This window comes from Psittacula echo (genome assembly GCF_963264785.1).
Source record: "Psittacula echo genome assembly, chromosome: 9".
In the NCBI taxonomy this organism is placed as follows: domain Eukaryota; kingdom Metazoa; phylum Chordata; class Aves; order Psittaciformes; family Psittacidae; genus Psittacula; species Psittacula echo.
Genome location: NC_137745.1, coordinates 15765151 through 15786925, shown reverse-complemented (window position 1 = coordinate 15786925; position 21775 = coordinate 15765151). Strand labels below are relative to the sequence as shown.

Sequence of the window (21775 nt, the reverse complement as noted above, 5' to 3'; positions counted from 1 at the left end):
GAAAAATCGAGCTGAAAGCAATAGAATACATTTGTTAATATAGCCTGTGCTGCTGGTGGATCTTAGAAATTTAATTTTCTTGAACCAGATTCATACTCAATTTTAAGTAAATTGCCAAGTACAAAAATTGCAATTTACTGTACCAGGAAACTGAAAATCAAAAGGTTTTCACTAAAATGTATTTGACCCCTGAAGTTGCATACAATGGAGGTTCACATTTTTTGTTAAAAGTGAGTTATTTTCTGTTAGTTAAAGATGATTGCACATAGTCTGTGTTTGTCCTATGACTGATGTTGAAAACAATTGCTCTGTAGACTTCAGCATCCGGGTGTGGAAATATGGGCAGTTAACTGCATGGTGATGTCAGAAAGTCTCAAGCATGTTATCTGTAGCAAGAACAAAGCTCTCCTGTGAGGTGCATAATACATAGCAGGGACTCAGGCACCTAGATGGAACTAAAAATAAATCCAGGGAAACAGGAAGTTATGTTTACTAACTATAGTCAATTGAACAGGATATGGTTAGCTGCAAACAGTTATTTAAAACTGAAGTATAATCACTTTGGAAAAGGTAATCTGGAAGCCTGCCTTTCTGCAACACTGATTTAGCTCTGTCTGAGTGAGAAGAAAGCTTACTTTCTAAAGTCACAGAAAGATATTAGTAATAAAATAATGCTCTGGAAATGACACTGAACAAGGAAGCACCACAGTGTCTTGGGCTGCTATTTTGACTACAAATACTGTAACTGCTTTTATAAGGGGTAAGGCAGGAAAGCTCTTGCCTTCCTATTACATTTGCAAGAAAAAAAAAAACAACCAAAACAAAACTGGATTTGAATTTGTGAATGCCTTGGAATCCCTCTGTACTGAGCCTTAATATCATTCCTAGTGACAGAGAACCCAGAACTGATTCACTATACTGCAGTGTTCAGATTTCAGTGTGGTTATGGGCTTCATCCACAGATCTTTGAAGGGTACTGCAAAATTCCTATTTCTTTTTAGCACAGAAGAAGCAGGTCTTTTAAGATCATTTTGCAGTAATGCTTTTGCTTGTATATTTTGCACATCCTGCATTATAGTTGTTGGAAACATCTTTAGAAACTTTCAGATAAGTGTTGAACCTGCTCATTTTGAAAGTTACTGAGATGGAAATGCATTGTTCAAAAACCAAAACTCATTCCATGCTTTTGTTGAGTGATCTGTCTACCATGTACCTTCTAAGGATTTGCTCCTCTAGTGTTTTTTTTTAACCTGGACACATTATCTGTTTTCTAGTTTGTTCCTGAACCAGAATTTTCATGCTGGAAACACTTCAAATATACTTTCGAAAACTAAACCCACTGTAATTTCATCCACAGTAGTATTCAAGAATTTCCAAACAATAATTTTGCAGTATTCCCAGTGAATTTGAAGGGGGTTTATTGCAACTTTTCCCTTCTGCCATCACTCTAAAGTTTAGCATTTCTTTACTTGTTAAATGAAAGTTTTTTAACTATACATAATTTAATATTATTATTTTTATGTATATTTTATATTGTGTTACTTTTGCTCATAATACACTATTAGATTGTTGTATACTCCCTATGATATAAAAATCTGCAAGAAATATGATCTAACATGTCAGAGTACAATATTATATTTCTGATTATTTGTCTGATTATCTTCAATCTTTTAATGACTTTTTTTTCTCAAGGCATCTATTACATCTATTACAGTGTAACAATTACAGAAGAAATGTAATATGAGTACAAACATTGGGGGGGAAGGCTTTTTCCAATATTTGAAGTGAAGTTCAATTTATCATAGATGCTCTACATGGCACATTATAGTAGGATTTGATTGACACTTCTTAGCATAATATTGAAGTCCACAGATTAATCAAGCAGTTTTGCTATATGAAATTGAAAGTCGAAAAAATGATTGCACTTTCAAACACCAAACGGTCACCAAACTTACTATATTGAAAATTATTTACAAATAATAAAGAAAAACTGAATGCTATTTTACTTGCAACACTACATACTGAATGAAGCAGGATAGGACCATTTCATCCTTATAGAATTCCTTGACTGCTTTGCAGAGAGCACATTAACATTTGTAAACTGCCTTTGACTGTTCACTTATCATTTGCCACCATCACTAGGAGGTCTAAGTGGGCATGCAACACAGTCTTGGGATCTAGAGGAATAAAATAATCAAGCCAACCGAGACTGGAAAAGCTGAGCCGTAGTGATTACCTTACAGGGGTTGGATTCTGACCATGGTAAACGGGGGAAAAAAGGAAAAAATAAGCTAGGGAAAGTGGTGTATTACTGGATGCCACACAGGCAGCACGGCTTACACCATGTACTGCTCTGTTTGTCTTGGCAGATCTGTGTGCGCGGATCTGGCTGTGGGCGTGATTCTGCCAAGTATGGTCAGTGTTCAACTTACACCCATGTTTAGGTCTCTAGTTATGCGTTTGTCTACCATGTGCCTCTCTCTGCCAGTCCACAAAACAATGGCTTCCTAGCCATTTCTATTCTGAATGTAAGATAAAATTAATAATGTAAGCAGTATGACCATGTACTAAATGTTTAGTTGAAGCTGCGAGTTCCAATGTATTAGATATTTTGCCTGTAAGCCAAAAGGAAAATATAGGCATAATAAGCTTTTAGTGATGGTTGCTGTCACAAAATTAGATCAGAAAAAATATATACAGTTTCTACCACAATGGATTATGTTTTATTGGTACAGGTTGCAACGTTTTATGGCATGCAGTGCAGAATGCCTCATGGTGATGCTGATGCATTTCATGACCTGGTTTTGGCAGCTTTCGTGACATCCTTTATGTAGCCCAATTTGTGTGCTCTCCTTTCCTCTTCACTTAGAAACAAGGCACACGTTGCCAAACATCAAGTCCCATCTCACATCTTTTAACCATCTATGTCCAGTTGTGTTCCTTTGCCACTCTGCTGATGCAAAAGTCAAATGGATATGTTGAAATAATACTAGTGACTTTTATATATTTACATTTGTTGCAACTTAGCTAAAAATTCATTACATCTGCTATAGATTTTAAATTTTTTTATGTGGATGGATATAGTTAATAATTGTTCTATAGACAGATTTAGGGAAATAATCACAATTCTATATGCTGTCTTTGAGTTCTGGATTTTACATTTAGATCTCTGAAGTGTATCAATGATGACTAAAATCACAAGCAGAAAGAAATTTCCCCATTTACTATGCATCTGAGGAGGCTTCTAGCAAATTCTGATTACAGCAGGTACCTGACATGGAATATTTTGCCCTCATGAAAAGGAAAAGTAAACCTATCCTGCTTCAATTATCTGTACTGTGAATACACTGAAATTGCTTCCAAGGAAATTCCTGCCTTGGAAGCAAAACCATGTTTTTCCAAATCAGTTGTGCACTGAGATGTTGGAACTGTAGAAGTGTCTTTCTGCTTTTATTGGAGTTCAAGAGTGGTTTGTTGTGAGAAGTCCTTCACATACATATTCATTTTCTGGGGCTAAATGTGCTGATCTTAGTCCAGAATCAATTGTCTAAGCATCATGTTGAATGTGTATTCTCCTCCTCCATTGTTTATATCATTGTGCATTACACTGTATGTGTATCTTCCCTGGTTTCTCCCAGTTATGTTTTTGCTTTGTTCTGTAGTCTGATAAAATCCGTACAGAGTTTTCACAGTGTTTCTTACTTTTGTTCTCCTTTGTGTAACTTGTATTTTAATGATCCCTTTCCCTCTTTTCCCTGCTGCTCTTACAATTTTTATTTTCCTGTCTGCTTTGTGGGCAGACTGTTCCATATCATCATTTTTATTCCACTATGTTTTCTTCTTTTAGTCAAGCAGTTTTCTGTTCTTCTCTGTAGAATTACACTTTATGACTACCAAGCCATGTGTAGAACAAACAAAGAGAGTAGCGACAGTGCCCATAGCTTACTGGACGTAAGTATAGTAAATTTTCTGAGCACCTTTCCATGCAATCATCAAAGAAAATATCTCATGGCCATTGTAAGCCCATTATTTTGATTTGAAATGCTTACAGCTCTTGTGTTTATCCTCATTCATTTAAGGAATGCTTCATTATAAACAAATGCAAAGTGTTAGGCATTTTCAAGTTCAAATACTTACACAGTCATTTTTAATCCTAAGCCACCATTTCTGAAGTTCTGTCAGAATGTTCTTTGCACTATATGAATCCTCCTTCTTAGGACTTCAGAATTTGGTGATAAATTGTCTTTGTTTGGGGGACTGGAATCACATATGCCTTTTCTGTATATAAACACATGCGTGCCTGCAGAAACATAGAATCATAGAAACATAGAATCATAGAACAGTTAGGGTTGGAAGGGACCTTAAGATCATCTGTTTCCAACCACCTTACCATGGGCAGGGACACCTCACACTAAACCATGCCACCCAAGGTCTCATCTAATCTGGCCTTGAACACTGCCAAGGATGGAGCATTCACAACCTCCCTGGGCAACTCATTCCAGTGCCTCACCACCCTCTCAGTAAAGAATTTCTTCCTTATATCCAATCTAAACTTCCCCCGTTTAAGTTTGAACCTGTTACCCCTTGTCCTGTCACTACAGTCCCTGATGAATAGTCCCTCCCCAGCATCCTTGTAGGCCCCCTTCAGATACTGGAAGGCTGCTATGAGGGCTGAACAGCCCCAACTTTCTCAGCCTGTCTTCATACGGGAGGTGCTCCACTCCCCTGATCATCCTCGTGGCCCTCCTCTGGACTTGTTCCAACAGTTTTTATGTTGAGGACACCAGAACTGCACACACTACTCCAAGTGAGGTCTCACGAGAGCAGAGTAGAGGGGCAAGATCTACTGAAATTAAAAGTCGGTGGTTTATTTGCTTGATTGGGGTTTTTTATGAAAAGGAATTGTTCATTGTCAAGGCATGTAAGTCAGTGATTTTAATACATTTCCACACACACACACACAGAGTATTTAAAGATTCTTTTTAAAGTAAAATTTCAGTGTATTTAACCCTTGTCTTGCAACCAGATCTGAATACAAACCCTGTCCCTCGACAGGGCCTGATTAGAGTCAAGCTGGGTCTTGCAAGGGGCTACGCTTCCTTGTTGCTAAATCATATATCTAGGTAATAACCCCTAGGGTATTTTATAAACATGTGTATGTTTTACTAATCACTGCAGTAATCTATCAGAACTGATAAGGTGTTAGATAAAGTATGGGTTTTGAGTACTAATAAAGAACCATTTTAACAAGTATATGACAGTATTAGCATGAAAAAATCTCATGTAAAAACAGCAGCAAAACACTCTAGCAATTTTACCAGCCTGGAAAGTTATCTGATAGTATTTTTAAATGCACAGGAATCTAGCTAGGAAAAAAAAAAGCCTACATATAGTTAAACTGGTGACTAAATCTCAAAGTTCTGGCAACTTTTAAAAAATGCATATAAATTCTATGGCTTAATAAGCATATGCATTTTGGGATGTGTTAATTTACATGTTTACATTACTGTTTTTCAAATGCCTGCAAATTTCAATTTGCATTCATCAGTCTGCTATCTGCAAAAGGCTGAATCTGAAAAAAAATTATCTTGACATGATAACAAGAATCAGGCTGTGCAATGACACTTAAATTGTCAGGGAAATAGAACAGGATGCTGTGAATTACATTTGCATGTGATTCAGAGAAAACTCCAGGAACTCGCCAACAAGGTTTTATGTTGACAAGCAGGTATTCTTTATTGCGGCACCGGGAGACACAGCTCCTCCAAGTGTGCCTCTGCCAGGCATCAACCAGGCTGTGATTATATTGTCATTAAACATGCATATTCATTAGATTACATACATTACATCATACTTTTTAGAGAATGCCTTCTGTATGCATACAAAAATGTAGTAGTGGGCTTTCGGACCCCCGGTGGTTATTTCTTCATCACTTTGTTTTAGGATTGTTGTCATATCAGTAACCACCAGGTGGTTCTGGCAAAGCTTATCTTAGTAATTTTCTCTATAGTGCCTAACAAAGCCTAACATTCTTGAGGTTACTTATTTACAACCCTATTCTTCAATCAACCCCATTCTTCACATGAAAAAATTTGAAATATATTACAACTCTCAGCAGCAACCTTCATCCCAAAGCTTGGGGCTTCAGTTTAGCTTGCTTAAACACCTAGCTGTAGATCTGAAGTATTTCTCTCACAAGTGGGCTTTAATCCAAGAGATTTTTGCTATTCCGATTTTTGTTCAGGCCCTGTTCATAGAGGAAGAAACTCGGCAGAACTGTTGTGGGATATGCTGAGACATAGCGAGCATGTTCTTTGTTTTTTTAAAGATAGCCAAACTTGTCCTTAAACCTCAGTGAGTTTTTTGTGATGTTCAACATGAAAGATGAGCAGAGCTTTGGTTATTTTATTATTGCCCTGTTCATTCAGTTACTTCTAATAACTATGATTACAGAGAAAGTATATTAAAAAAAAAAAAAGCATTAAAACTGGTTAGACTAGATTCCTCAGAAGTATTTTTTTTTGCTGGTTTTATGCCCAGGTTTTTTATATATAAATTAAGTTATTTAGTTTAGATAAATATTTATCCTTTTTTGAATGATGTCTTTACAGGAATAAATATACAGACAAGACTGAGACTCTTAAAAAAGGTCATACTTGAAACAGCATAGCGGTGGACCATAGGCATATAAAGGATCTATGACTACTACAGGATCTACCATAACATTCTGCTAATATCATGGAAAGCAGGTGTCAGGGCTGGACCCCTCGTTCTATCACAGATTTTTAGGCTGAAGAAGTAAAAAAAAAATCAGGGTAGGATTAGAGTTACAGATCACTTGGTCCCTTTTTTACCAGTACAGGTATCCAGATACCTCGTTATTTTCACATTCTCTTAATTTGTTGAAGTCCTAGATAACTCTCCAAAGAACCACTTTGTGGCAAATGCATAGGTGCCATAGTCACCCAGCTAAATTCCTTTGGCTCTCAGTGGTGGTTTCAATACATAGAAAGAATAAAACTACAGTTTTTGAAGGAATAGTCTTTGAAGTGGAAAAGGCTGTCTTAGTAAAATCACATTTCATAAGAATGCTTTTATATCAATGTAATGAAATGTTTTACCCCTAAAATTTCAAAACAAATTCTTTTTCTATTCATATTGTTGAGATTTTTCAGACATATTGAGTTTAAAAAATTTTGTTTAGTTCTCATATTAAAATAATTTTATAATACATAGTATATTTTTATTATGTATTATCCATAAGTAATAATATATATTATTTAACACTAAACAATTTGGCACTATGACTAAAAAAAAGTATGTACAAAGTTAATTACTTGGGTGTGAACTTTCAGACTTTATGATTTGGAATGAAAATAAATAAGATGTCCCACAGGCTGAAATTTTGTTTTCTTTTCATCACTGGGAAAGACTTGTAGCTTTTTATCTTTTCCTGTAAGACAGTCCTTAATAGGTGGAAACCTTTACTGTCTCAGGCATTATGCTCTGCTGGCTTGCTATTCCAGCCTTTAATGACACAGACTGATACTGGCTCATTGCTGTGTGAGTTATCAGCCCTGTGCAGAAATACTTTTTGTGGCATCTGAAAAGTTCAAATGCCCAGTTACTGCTGTGAAAAATATCACTGCTTCAGTAAGGTGCTGATTCAGGACAGTTACGCGTGACTTTAGGTATGTGAGTAGTTCTGTTAGTCAATATGACTCCTTACACATGCTAAAATACTCAATAGGGAATGTATAAAGACTGCAAAATGTTATGCAGCTAGGAGATCCTAACACGAATATGTGGGACAAAGATTTCTGGAAACTGTCTTTTCTGCCTGAGATTCTTTCATAAATGAATGATTCTATTGGTATTCTTTTCAAAAATAAAATATTCTAAATCTGTAGTACAGTAAACAGGATTTTCAAAGTGTTTGTATAGTTCTTATGATCCAGCAAAATCAAGGGAGGTGGGAAGAATCTTAAAAACTACTTAATGTGCTTACAATGAGCCTTCAATATGACACATATAACTTCATTTAGGTATATTCAAACTTCAGAGGCTTTTCTAGCCTAATTAGACTGAAGTAATGAATAAAGATTTACATTATAGAGAGGCAAGCCTTTGAATTGCAGCAAAAGAAAAGCTCATATTATCTACCAGAGCTGTTCCTCCAGCAATAGCCTGGGAAATAGGAACCCCTAGAGGTTAAAGATTTAAGAGTCATTTTCAAAACTTTCCTTTTCTGACTGTATATGTGACCAACCACCTTAAAGGGAAATTTCATTATTATATACTTTAATATTTAATATAATAATGTTTGTTTCTTCATAAGAAAATTTATTGCTCTTTCTCATGCTACCCATGCATTAGAATATCCATAGCATTTTCTTTACATGAAGCATTCAGTTAAGATATAAATACAGCATGTTTTGCCTCTTTATTAAATGAGTTGCTTCTCTTCAGCCTTATAATGCCTTCTTTGCTGCAGTAAAATGGATTATGACTGAGCTTGTCTTGTAAGTAAACTTTATGAAGAACTTAATATTTGTATGAATTACTGAATATTTATTTTTTGCATACTTAATATTTGTACTTTTTGCCTTTTACATACATTGTGCTGCTTTTATTATATGATTTTAAGTATGGTGATATTGTCAATTTTTGCTTTCTAATTTTGCACTGTTAAAATCTGAGAAAATTTTGGCTATATGAGTGCACAGTTGCACTTCTATTACGTTATTATTAATGGTCTTCACTTATATTCGTATGTCTTTGCTTAGTATAGCAGATTGCAATATACAAACCCAATTTATTATCGTGGTTACAGTTAAATTTTACATAAATGTCTGGCTGTTTTTAGTGCTGCTTGGGTGGGCTGTTGTCGGTATAGCAAACTCTTAGAGTGATTCACTGTTTTGTGTGTTACTTCATGAAATTCTGTAAGATATACCTTTTACAGCGTATGCCAGATAAGGTGTACTATGGATGTTACTGAATTTTTTTACGTTGCCTAATTCTTCTAACATTTCCAGTTAATATGCAATAAGCATTTCCTTTAAGAGAGATTGCCTGAGAATTCACAGGGAAATATTATATGGAGAAAAAGAAACCTTAAAATTTATCATGTGTTATTAACCTGTATGTTTATTACAATTCTTATTGGAGAGCAAAGTTGCAGATTTAAGTGAATTTTATCTTGATTGAAATAGAACCTTTTTTCCTTCATGTAGTTGAATTGTTTTAATTGTAAATTGTGTGAGCTTTCATCAAGTTTGAAGTAGGAGTTAAGGAGAATTAACTGAACAGCTATTGCTAAAGGGCAGATATTGATCTTAAAAGCAGGTTTCAAAGTTTAAATGTCAGGCAAAGAAATCGTGTTAAAATCAGACTTTAATGCTAGCATATCACAACTTCAAACATTTAGAGAAACTTTTTGTGCCTATAAGTACTGTAGTTTCATGTCCATATGATAAACTGGATGTTGGTTTCACATTCTTTACACTTGCAATTACTGATAGACTGACACATTTCAGTCCATTCTTCAAAGTAAATAATAGTATAATTTAGAGAGAAAATGCATTTTCTACATGTCTAGTTAGAGTTTATTAGATGCTGGTTAACCAATCTTTTCTGCTTCTAGAAATAAAATAATTTTATTACTTTAGTTCCAGAATTCATGTAAGAAATTATTTTTTGTGTACTCCTGTACTTTAGCCAGGACAGTTATAAACTTATGGCTTTTTACTAGGCTCAAAATACATGCATAATGAAGGAATAATGTTTAATAATGTTCAATAGTAAAACTACTGTAAGCTGCCATGTATTGCAAATTTTAATGGACACTTCAAATAAGATCAATAATTTCAACTAATAACAGGTAAATCTATGATTTATTGATGGGGTTAATTTCAGAATAAATTCTCAGTGGTAAAATACAACCGAGTGAAAATATGAGAATAGCAGTAACGAATGACCCCAGAGTTATGTTAATAACATGAATTTCAGTTCTGTGCTACCTTTTATTTAAAATAGGATTAATGGTATCGAACTACTGCCAGTTTAGTGTGCTGAAAACATTCTGTGGGGTAATATGAAAACTGTAATAATTTCTCTAGATTCCTTGTGGAATTTAATCTATGCAGTTGGTGGCACTCTGACCTAACAGCAAAAGGTAAGTCAAATTTTTCCTCCTGGCTATAATGGACGAATTTTCTAGATTAAATTGGATTTTTGAAATTCAGATGTACTTAAAATGTTTTAGATTAAATAATAGACATCTGATAACAATTGTTTGTCTCCCACGTCAGCATCCTCTACTTTGTTAATGTTTCCCAAAACAAAATTCCAAAAAGAAAATTAAGAACTTCTAAGAATAACCACGGAGTGCTTGTGTCCAGGAATACAGTACACTACTATAATTGAGAAGTTAAAGCAGTATCTTTTTAAAACCCATTTCCCTTCATTCCAAAACAGTCTTCATGAGTAAAATTTTTTCTAGAGCTGCTCTAATATGGGGAGGGGGCAGGTATTGTGATGGTAAATGCCGTCTCAACAAACAGGAACATGGTCATCTCAATATAATTTCATACAGAAAATAATCTTTAAGGCTTAAGATAGTAAATTTAACACTTTTAATTTTAAACAAGACTGGTTAAAAACTCTATTCTGTTTTAATATTCTGTTCAAAATAGACATTTAAAATTAATAAAATCTAGATGAATTAAAATTCAATTTACTCAAGATAATTTTAAGTAATGCAAGGCTTCATTTGAAATAAAATTTTAAGTTCCCATAAGAACTAGAAAATTTCATTGTTAACTGTCTCATATTTTAGCAGACTTCATGACATTTCAGAATTGTTGCTCAGAAGTAAAAAGCTAATTTACAAAAGCAGTGCTGTTCAATTGGCTACTTCATAGGCAAATTATGCTGCATGCCTTTTACTGGTATAATGACTTAAACTGAATTCTTCAGCCTCATATTTGCAGATTTGCATATTCCTTAGCAAAACAGGAGATAAAATTGCTACTTTAAGCTTTAGTTTATATTTGCGTTTCCTGTATAATAGGCTGCCTTTATGCCAAAATAATATCCTGTCTGAAGTTCAGATATCAGGAAAATTGAACATAATAATGCCCTGGAATATTCCAGTATTCCCTGTAGTAATAAGATGCTGGAGCAATTCTAGAAGAAAAATCTATCCTGGAGCAATCAAAAAGTATGGCAGTAAATGGCAAAGAACATGTCAAGCTGCTGCCTATCCTGTTGTAAATGCTGTGTAGGGAGAAAGGGAGACTGAGATGGGTGTCTGCTGGAGGTGAAGATAAGAGCTTTCTGGAAATGTAGGTGCATGAACTTAATATAGCCTTTCTTACACTGATGTAAACTGTACACTGCATTGCAACACTGAAGCCAGTTTTTCTGTCACGTGAACAATGAGCCCGATTTAGGTTGGATGCACATACACAATTAGGGCTTCATGAGAACCAGCAAGACACTGTTTGCTTTTGGGGCTGCTTCATAATCAGCTGTGCCTAGACAGCTCTTCTAAAAACCAGGACTAACTTTCCAGTGATTTCCCATAATCATGCTGAAAAATGTCTCTTACACTGATGGCTGGGAAGGGCAGTACGGTTTGCTGTGCTAGACCCAGAAACTGCAGAACTGATCCTTACATCTGAAGAGGATTGGCTGGTATGCCAGTCTTAGTCCTAGGTGTTTGCAGAACAGTGCAAAGCAGCCAGTGTAGGAAACAGGTAACTTTTTTGGACTTTTTTAAAGCGTGCTGCACAAATACACCTTAATATATCCTGATGTGAAACATCTAATGGCATTTGCATTGTATGTTAGTGAACATATTCTTCAGAGGCAGTAGCCATCATCTCATGAAAATGAATGTCTGTTTTGCATTTTAAGCATGTACTAACTACAGAAGACAGGCATTAATAACTTCCAAGCATTCTTTTCTTAAAGAGAAAATTGGCATTGCAGCGATTTGACAGACAAGTGTGACTGAGGGATTTTAATTAATGTTTTAGTCAAAAGTGAACCACATAATTCAGTGGCACCATTTCTTTGGTCAGTAACAGTATTGAAAAGACCTCTCATCATGCTCATTGGATTTTCATAATTTTTAACACACTGCTCGCCCATTTCAAATTTGGTTAGGTGGCAAGTGATAGTTGTTTGGAAACCAACACGTGTTAGTAAGGCAAAAGCAAGCGAGATTTCACAACAGAAGTCAGCAGGAGAAAAGCATGTGCATAGGTATTTTCTTTCGTAGATTCTATGTTACCACTAACAGTAGTAAGAATTATGACTCCACTTCATGAAATTAAAACTAATGAACTTGCAAATTTTTTTACTTACCAAAGCTCATAGGGGTGGGGAAATAAATTCCTCTAATAGGGAAATTACTTCCTGCTCAAATTGTGACATTAATAGAGTGCCACATATTACAAAGATCTGAGAGTGTTCCTACACACTTGCCAATTTATCAAACCCTGGTATGAAAAACACTTCTGCACAAGATCTTGTAATCGCAATCACATTTGTAAATGAGAGAGAAGAAACCAATGTCTGAAAGCTTGAACAACTTTATTATCTTCTAAAATCTAATGTTGGAGATCTGAGACCTGTGGATCTTTGGCAGACTCTTGTTACACCAGCCATGCCTTAAGACATGCTTGAGGTCCTTTCCAACCTCGTATTCTATGATATGTCGATACAAGTGAGAGTAAACCCAAAATACAGGTGATAAATTTCAGTCATACTTGGCAATAGGTAAGGAGAACAGAAGAGAAACGGAGAAGGTGCAGTAGAGCTGGTCAAACAATTAAAAAAAAAAAAAATAAAGCTTAATTGTTAAATATGTCACAACCATAATGAAATCCTGAGAAATAACAAAACTTTTCTGAGCAACCTTAGTAACTTTCTTGAGATCTGTGCATTTGGGGGAATATTTAATTAAATATAAAAATTATGAAGATTTCAGAAATGCAAGTGCTAGTGTGCGATTGCTAATGCAGTTTTGGTCATTCCCCTCGCACTGCAAAGTAGACACATCACTAGCTCGGAAACTGATTATCTTGAATGGCAGATCTGTCAAGTCCAAGAGCCTGTTTAGTGTAATCTATTTTTGTCATACCTTGTCTTGTTTTTTCACTTAGCAATTAGTTTAAGATAGGCTTAACATTTGTGCTGATGTGCAAGTGTATCTCCATGTGAAGGAAGAATGAAAAGGTGGGGAGGAAAAAGAAAGAGAGTGAGGGAGAGGCATTGTTCAACAGATACATCAGTGTGAAGAGCTGCCTTCAGTTTGCAGCTTTGCTGCTGTCCTGTAGTTTGACCTTGAACCAGTTTCACTGCTTCTTGGTACCTCAATATTCCGATCTTTAGAATGTAAATAGTGACAATTTCTTTTCCCTTGCACTGTAGAGCTTCAGGTTACGGATTCTTAATCTTGGGAAGCAGACAACAAGCATTGCTTCTGCCCTCCACCCACAGAGTAATTCTAACTGATAAAACTCTGCAAAGGTTTCCAAGCTGTAATAAAAAAAGAAAAAAAAAAAAAAAAAAAAAGTGGTTTGGCTTCAATAAAATGTATCACAATTTAGATATCAAATAGTTGTAAGCAGCCATACATAACAGTAAGTGATGCATAGTATCACTAAAATAAAAACAACAATAAGTCCATCTTGAATCTATAGAGAAAGAATAAAATCTTGTGTTTAAATGTAAAGTAGGTTGGCAGTGGCTAAACCATGAATAACTGCTGTAACGGTTATGTCTTACGAAATTACATTCCATGGATAAACTTTTTTGTTTGTTTTAATTGAAAAAATAGTGTTATGCACTGCCTAGGAAATCTCACAGGGTGGCAGAAGCTGAGTAACATTTCCATCCTCTGTGAGCTCTGTAGTACAGCATCTCATGTTGTTCAGAATTTTGTGTGCTGTTCTTGCCATGTTAACATCAAGATATTTTTTTCCCATGCATATAGCGCAGAGGTTGAAACAAACCCTAGAGCCCTGTGATACTGAATATCCAGCTTTTGTTTCCGAACGCACTATAAAGGAGACCACGGGGAATATTGCTTGCGATGACTGTTTCAAGTAAGCACTTTCAATTTTTTGTTTTGTACAACTGTTTGTGACAAAGCAATAAAACTGAATTATTCAAGGTTATGTTGAGGAACGTACAAGTCTGTTATGTTTTATCTTACATAATGACCTCTGTCAGGGTGTAATTTCTCTTATTACAGGGGTCATAAAAAGTTTGATACTTTTAAATTAAAGTAGTACCTATTATTTCTACCAAAAAGAGTAAAACCAGGAGAGGCTTATGCTAATTTCAAATAATACTGAATGTTTTAAGAGTTTTTCTGGAAACAGGCAACATTCTAAGGGCATAGATCTAAATCTAAGGATTTAGATACAAAAAGGCTAGTTCTGTTAGCTCTCCTACACAGGAGTGAAACCCTGCTGGATAGGTTAGAAGTTCCCTTGTGGTACGGTCAGATCTGGTTGTTTTATTTGAATGCCAGACAGTGTTTCCTTCTTAGAATTTTTAGTCTGAAAGAGTGTGAAAGGATTGAATCTATTCCTCAAGCTTTCACTGCTGAGATGCTGAGTTAATAGCAGAAAATCTCACATGTCAGTGCTGCAACCTTGTCAAGGTAAAGTTGTCCCTTATAGGGTTAAAAGAAAAGAAAGACTTCAGTCTAGCTTTCCTCCTTCATACCGAAAATGTCTTTTTTCTGTATTTAGTGCCTGTGTGCAGTAACATTTTTACTGTAGTTATGGTACATTTTAATTCAAGAATTGAATAGATATTGTTTATGTGAATTTTTGTGCTTCAGTAGGTCTCTTAATTGGATTTCCTTTATGCTGAGAGGTCATCATCACAAAGGAGATTAGTATTTACAGCAGTAATTTGCTATCAATGTAAATACCAGGAAGAACTTGTAAGTTAAACAGAAATTGTTTCAACTCACCCTTTCTAGACTAAATCAATATGCAATTAGCAAACAAAGGTGAAAACTTTGCCTCTTTGAATTCAATAGGTGTGCTTCTGGACTTGCTCCTAAATTTTCTCGTGGATATCTTCATTGCTTTAAAAAAGGACATAAGAGTAAGCACACTGAAGATATATCTTAAGTGCTAAAATTCACTTTTAATTTGCTGCTGGCCAACTTCTAATTATACAGAAATTATTAACATCTTGTATGAATACTTATTTTTATATGGCTTTGTGGGGTAGAAGTATGAAAGTGCTTTGTAAATTGATCCTAGAGAGCCCTTAAGTGTAACAATAGGCCCCACTGCCTGAAAAGTACAAACTAAACGAAATCAAGCAGTGATTTTTTCCACTTGACATATCGAATACAATGTATGTTACACTGCTGTGAGTGCTTCATGCCAGTATTGTAGAATTCAAGCAGCCTTATTTTGTGATCATTTAGCAGAAGTTGTGCAATTAATTATCATACATCCCTGGTAGTGTTCAAGGCCAAGTTGGTCCGAGCTTGGAGCAACTTGGTCTAGTGGAAGGTGTCCCTGCTCCTGGCAGAGGAGTTGGAACTGGTTGATATTTAAAGTCCCTTCCAACTTAAACCATTCTATGATTCTATGATTCTGTTTAAATATTGCAAACAGACATGATTCTGTGACAAGATTAATTTGACAGGACCAGGTTTTCTCAAAGGAATGAAAATTTCAGTCTGCCTTGTCAGGTAACTTCAGGTCAAAGGAAATAACTTTCAAAAATAATACAATTCTGCAGTACTTGGACAGCACTGAGTTGGAAACTGAGTTTAGTGAAAATTATAGTATTTCAAAAATAATGCACTAGGATCTTTTTCATAGCAAAACATTTTGTGCTCCACAGTGGAACAAAAAACTAAAAGAAAACACTGTAAGTTACAAACTGATCTCAAGGCACCCATTATTTTTCTCCACAAGCAATGGCAAAAGCTAAAGAAATAATCCAGAAAAACTATTAGATTCTCATGGGAAAGTTGTTCATTATACCGTTTACCCACTGTGATTAACAATCTACAAATTGCATCTAAGATTGCAGACTGCACTGGATTCCAAATATTTTTGTTATAACCCAGGACACTTTCCAGTAGAACAGCTGAGGAATGTGACCCAAAGTCCTTTGTAGACCTACATCTTCTGACCCAGTTTTCTGTTTCATAGCCTCAGTATCAATAAATATTTGTACAAGCAAGTGTATTGCTTAATACTTGTAGTTTAAGAATGATGGGCTTAATCAGTCAAAATTAGGGTTCAATCTTATGCACCCTGAGTCTTGAACTGACACTGTATTCAATGGTTAGTCTCATGGCATCTGTTGCATACTAGGTTCTCAATTCAGATCCCTTTGAGTCAGCAGAATTGTTTTCTGTGTGCTTCTTGGATCATATTATAGATTAATCTGTGATATATACTTACAAATTTTGATTACAAATAGAAAAATATATTTTTAAATATTTAGCTGAATATACGCCCATTCTAATATTACAAACCTTTTGAAAGACACTGGAAAAGTTAGTATGTTGTGAACAGGTTTGCAAACAAAAGTTGTGCAAATGCTCTGCTGCGAGAAAGTTTGTCTCACAAATTATTCATTCAAATCACCATCTTTTGTTCCTACAGTGTTAGGCACTGCTATAGAGTCCTTGTCTGAAAAAGGAGAAAAAAAAGGCAGTCTCTTGGTAGAAGTAAAAATGATGACTGACGTTAATTGAAACCATATTATGTTACTTAGATAAGACATTTTGGAACACAAATACTGTGTTATTGCTAACAAAGTCACAGTCATAGTCAACAAGGTCACATAGCGAGAGTCAGAAGCTCAGTCTGACTCTGTCCTGGTGTGCTGTTACTGATCATACAGAAATACTCAGTACTTCACAGTTGTTAAGGAGAACACTTACCAACTGCAGTTATGAAAATCAAGCCTTGTTCTTATAAACGTTACCAATCAAAATTTTAATTGTGCATGTTTGGATGTAAATCAAAGTATCCACGCAAATAAATCACACAGTAGAAAGGTCTACATGCTAATTACTTCATAAATAGCTGGGTCACCTTCTCAGACATCTCTGAAAACTTAAGTAGTTGAAGGGCACCTATAGACTTAAGCGGACTTTGAGTCATGCACTAAATGTATACTGAAATATAAAATACACTATCTATATGTAAACTTATCTCTTACTAGCAAAAAATAAATGCTACTTTGGGGTAGTTTGCAGTGTTTAGAAACAATTTTCAAAAATATAGGTTTCATTAAGAAAGCAGGAGCCTAAAAGAAAATAAGAATTAACATAAGAATGTCATTAGGGTCAGGGTTTGGCTGTCCCACATCATAATTTGCTGTTATTCAATATCCCAATGATTATTAAATTAATCTGTTATTTAAACAGCAATCAAAAACAAGTCAACCCACATTTTCTAAGCACTGTCAACAAAAGAGGAAAAACTGGGATTTTTAAAAACATCTGAAATGTTCTCATATTTTCCAGTAAGCTATTCCCTTTTATAGCTTATAAAAAAACCCCACCATTATGTCTGAAAACGCAGATGATAGACTTTTGCATGTTTATGGCAGCTTCAGTGTTAGAAATAGTTAATTGCTAAAGTAAAATCTTTTCTTTTTTCTTAATCAGTGTCAACTGGAACTCTTCTGTTGAGTCATAAATACACTAATGCCAGACAGACTTGATATGGGTTTTAAAGGTGTTGTGCTGCAAAAACATATTGAGGTGTGTTTGTGAGTACGTATTAAATTTGAAGTCTTTGGTTACATAACCATCTCAATGCTGCTTCCATTGAGCAAGTGTGTCAACCAAAGTTCTTCAGCATTTCTCAGTGGTTACATTACCAGTTTTTGATCACTAGAGTGATCTCAGCATTGCAAAGTTTAATTGCTGATACTCAAAAAGCACTAAAAAATCTCCAAGAAATGCATCCTTAGAAAGACAAAGTTGTTATAAATTAGAAAAGATAATGGCTGTTAAGATATTTGACCAGTGAAAGTTACCTGGTCTTTCTAGTATAACTGCTCATCTATTTTGTAGAACAAACAAAGTTTTCTCTAAGTGCAAGTCTTGGTTGTGCAAGGAAAATTCAGATGCTTTCATTCAGCTTCATTTGAAAATTTGGATGTTTTCATTCAGCTTTTTTTAGGACAAAACCATTAATTTCAGCATTAACTCAGGCTACTATGAATGTGGGTATAAATCTTCTGTAGGCACAGCAACTTTCTCAGCTAACTATAGATTAAGTGTATGTTTTAAAATTTCAGAGTTACAAGGAACCATTTGAGTGCATAGTTGCCAAAGTTGCATGTTCAACTGTAAAAACTATGGGTATACAAGTCAGGCAGTAGTTGCACAGCCAAATGCTTAAATGTCTGCCCTTTTAACCTCTCCTGTTCATGTGTGATGACATATTGGACTTGGATGTAGATCAAAAATCTGGCCTTGCTTCCAATGACCCAGGGAGCAAAGTCCCCTTCTCTTTTAATTGCAGCACTCATGACTCCACAGGTCAATACCAAAACCCACAAAGAAACTGCTTTGTTCCCAGTTGATTGTTTGTGCACTATCTTAAGACACAAAATAAAGAGAAAAGTAAATATGAGAAAGCCATATTCTCACTTGGGAAGCAAGGAAGTATGCAGCTACAATCATCCTAACCCTGGGAAAGACTTACAGGCATATTTTAATTATGCAAGGTGAATGTAAGTGTTCCCTTTACTTTGTTGTACATCACATGTAAATTGCCTGTGAAATTTCTAGGAACTACTTACTTGATTAAACACTGTCCCATGTATTATATATTTGGTCCATTGCAGTGTTAGTAAGCAGACAATTTAACAGGGAAAATCATCAATAAACTAAATAATTCTTGCTTTCTTATAGACTGGACACTAAGTGATGTTCATTGTTGATAAAAAGAGGTAAATAGCAGCAGAATTACAGTTCAGGATGACACTGAACCCTTCATGTAGATTTATAATGGCAAATTTCAGGCTTGTCCATTGGATGTGCTTATTTGACAGTGAGAGATAACAATATGAATTAGATTCAGGTTATTCAGGGCATGAGTATATTAGTGTCAGGAATAGTGCAATCTGCAGACATTAAAATGGTGATGGTTTTTAAAAACCACTTAATCTTGAGACATATCACCATTTGCTAAATTATTTCTGCCTGCCTTTCTCAGTAGAAGCTTGCCAAACTACTGCACTTGATCGTGTTTAAAATGTGTAAATAAATATGCAGTTCAATTTCCCATGAAATAAATAATCATTTGCCTTTTCAGATGTAGTTAGTTTAATTCTAAACAAATCAGCTTGCCACATAAAACAAGCAAAGCATAAAGGGCCATTTTTTTCTCGTTTGGAGCTCTATGTGTATCAGAATATCCCTGTAGATTTTCCATGGTAGTTTGGGCAGTAAATTATAGCCAGTCTCCTACAAGTCATTTTTGGTTGTATTCATTTTACTGTTTCCACCATATAGGACTCTGAAGAAAACCAAATGTTCTCTGTATTTCAGCATAGGTTGTATGCATTGTATGTTTTTATGTGCTTGCTTTTTCAGCAATGATGCCAAGTACATACATGATACCATGCACATAAATGGTTTTGACCTATGCCTATGTTGAGTCACAGGTGTGCTATAGTCAAAGTGCTTACTGCTGATCCTGGCAATGTTGAACAGATCTTCATTTCTGAAGGCCCGCTTAGATGTGCATGGAAGTTAAGGAGTATCTTAATGGGAAAATTCAGTATTTTCCATACCTAAGTACTTAATTTTTGAAGTCTTAAGAGTCAAAATCTTAGTCTATAATCATCTTGCACCTCTATTTTGGAAGTCAGCTCTCACAGACTTGGAGAATGCTTATGAGCATTAAAAAGTCTTTATATTTGCAGCAATAGTAGTAGTAGTAGAAACTTATCATAGCCAAAACCCTAAAACTCTAGAAGATTCCCAAAGTTATTTTTTTTTACTGTTCTTTCCTTCTAAAAAGTATCAAGTTATGCAGTTTAAACTTCTTGAATTATTTGTTAAAAGTCTTTATAATTAGTTTAAAATCCTGTGTTGTGTGTTACCCACACATCTCCACTTGTATGCTGAGAAACTTCCTCTTCACTCCGAAGACAACAGTGATTATGACATTTGTCATGCAGGTGCAATTTAAAGTCACAGTATAGGTAATTTAACTCCACCCTTTGATAATGTATGTTTTGAATGACCAGTTCAGGAAACACTGTAAATTACTATTTTCATTTAAGAAAATAAGTGTCTGAAATAATAAGCAAGACACAGTTACTGGGCAGATCTGTGCCTGACAGTCATTAGTTTAACAATCCCTTGGACAGGTTTCAAATAGGTTTTTTTGTTTCTTTGCTTGGGGTTTTTGTTTTTAAATAGACAAAGATTTTCAATATCATTTTTTGTTTCAGAACATTTTTAGCATGCTTGTTGAATTCAGAATTGAGCTGCCTATACACAAAATGCCACCTTCTAAGAAAAATAATATTTCATCATTATCTCAGTTTCTGTATCAAAGTGCTCCTCCCAGAATCAAAACCTTGGAGCTTGTTTATTTAGTTGACAAAACCATGTAATTAGTACAAGTCTGTAATTAAACAAATCTGTAATTAGGCAAATCTGTATTTGGATTCTCCCTCTCAATTTGCTTTGCACTGTAATCATAATAAAAAAGGTAGAGAAGGAAAGAATCAATGTGGATCAAAGGCTAAAAAGTACATTTAATCTAAAAAAAAGTTCTGACAATAGTAATCTTTTTCAAAAGGTGTTTTAAATGGCAAGGAATATATATTGAATGAGAGAGGGACTCTATAGAAGGAAGAGAAAGATGAGGAAATGTACAGATGTTCTTTTCTTGCAGATGTATACAGCTTTTTCATTAGGAGACTTCATAGCACTGACCATGTGGTTTATCTGTAAGTACTCTAAAATCCTGGAGATAGGTGGGTCAGCTTCCTAGCAATTCAGTTGATTGTTGTTGTCATTAGTTTTGCTGTAGGTTTTTCTCTGACTAGTAGGCTGAGATGTACTCTCTCTCTTAACTCCCCACTTCCCTGCTTATGTCATCTAAATGAGCACAGAGCTGAGAAGCATAGAGCTTGAGAAGTTTATAAATAAAACTTCTGCATGGGAAGGTCATGATTTCCACCCATGGACTGTTACTAGTTAAGCTCATAGTGCTACAAAATATAAATATTACTCTACTTAAAAGTTAACGTAATTTTACATTTTAAACAAACTAATAAATATTAATAGAATGGTAGATAGTAGCTGATGCAATGAAAGCTTGTTTTGTAATGACAGGAGATTTTAAAAAGTATGAATGCCAGAATATATAGAGCTGAGTAGTGATGCGTACATCAAAGATGGCTTGGAATAGGAAGATTAATTAAATTCACAAATTAATTTAATTAAAGACTAATTAAATTCACTAGAGTGAATTCTCAAAGTCAGACACACTTGTGAAGAATTGTTACTAGGAAATTTAGTTTATAATATAGTGTAATAATTTAAATATAATTTAATTATATTATTTAGTAATTTAGTTTATAATATATTCATATTATATTACAGAAATATATTTATATTATATGAAAACCAATGCAAACATGACTTGGGTGTCTGTACATGTAGCACTTCTCTTTATAAGGGATTTGAGAGCTTAATGCATATTTAATACCTTTTAACTTGGACGAACAA

At 34.8% G+C, this 21775-nt stretch overlaps 1 protein-coding gene across 1 annotated transcript in view; it reads left to right on the top strand.

The window, feature by feature from the left end:
• Positions 1-21775, top strand: part of CACNA2D3 (calcium voltage-gated channel auxiliary subunit alpha2delta 3) — a gene marked incomplete at its 5' end in the record, with an annotated part of 460819 nt that overhangs the window by 427504 nt on the left and 11540 nt on the right. The window contains 4 exons of the mRNA XM_080625495.1: positions 3876-3951; positions 8470-8522; positions 10122-10177; positions 14009-14120. Coding sequence (XP_080481621.1) covers positions 3876-3951; positions 8470-8522; positions 10122-10177; positions 14009-14120 — 297 coding nt within the window. The remainder of the gene's footprint in view (positions 1-3875; positions 3952-8469; positions 8523-10121; positions 10178-14008; positions 14121-21775) is intronic.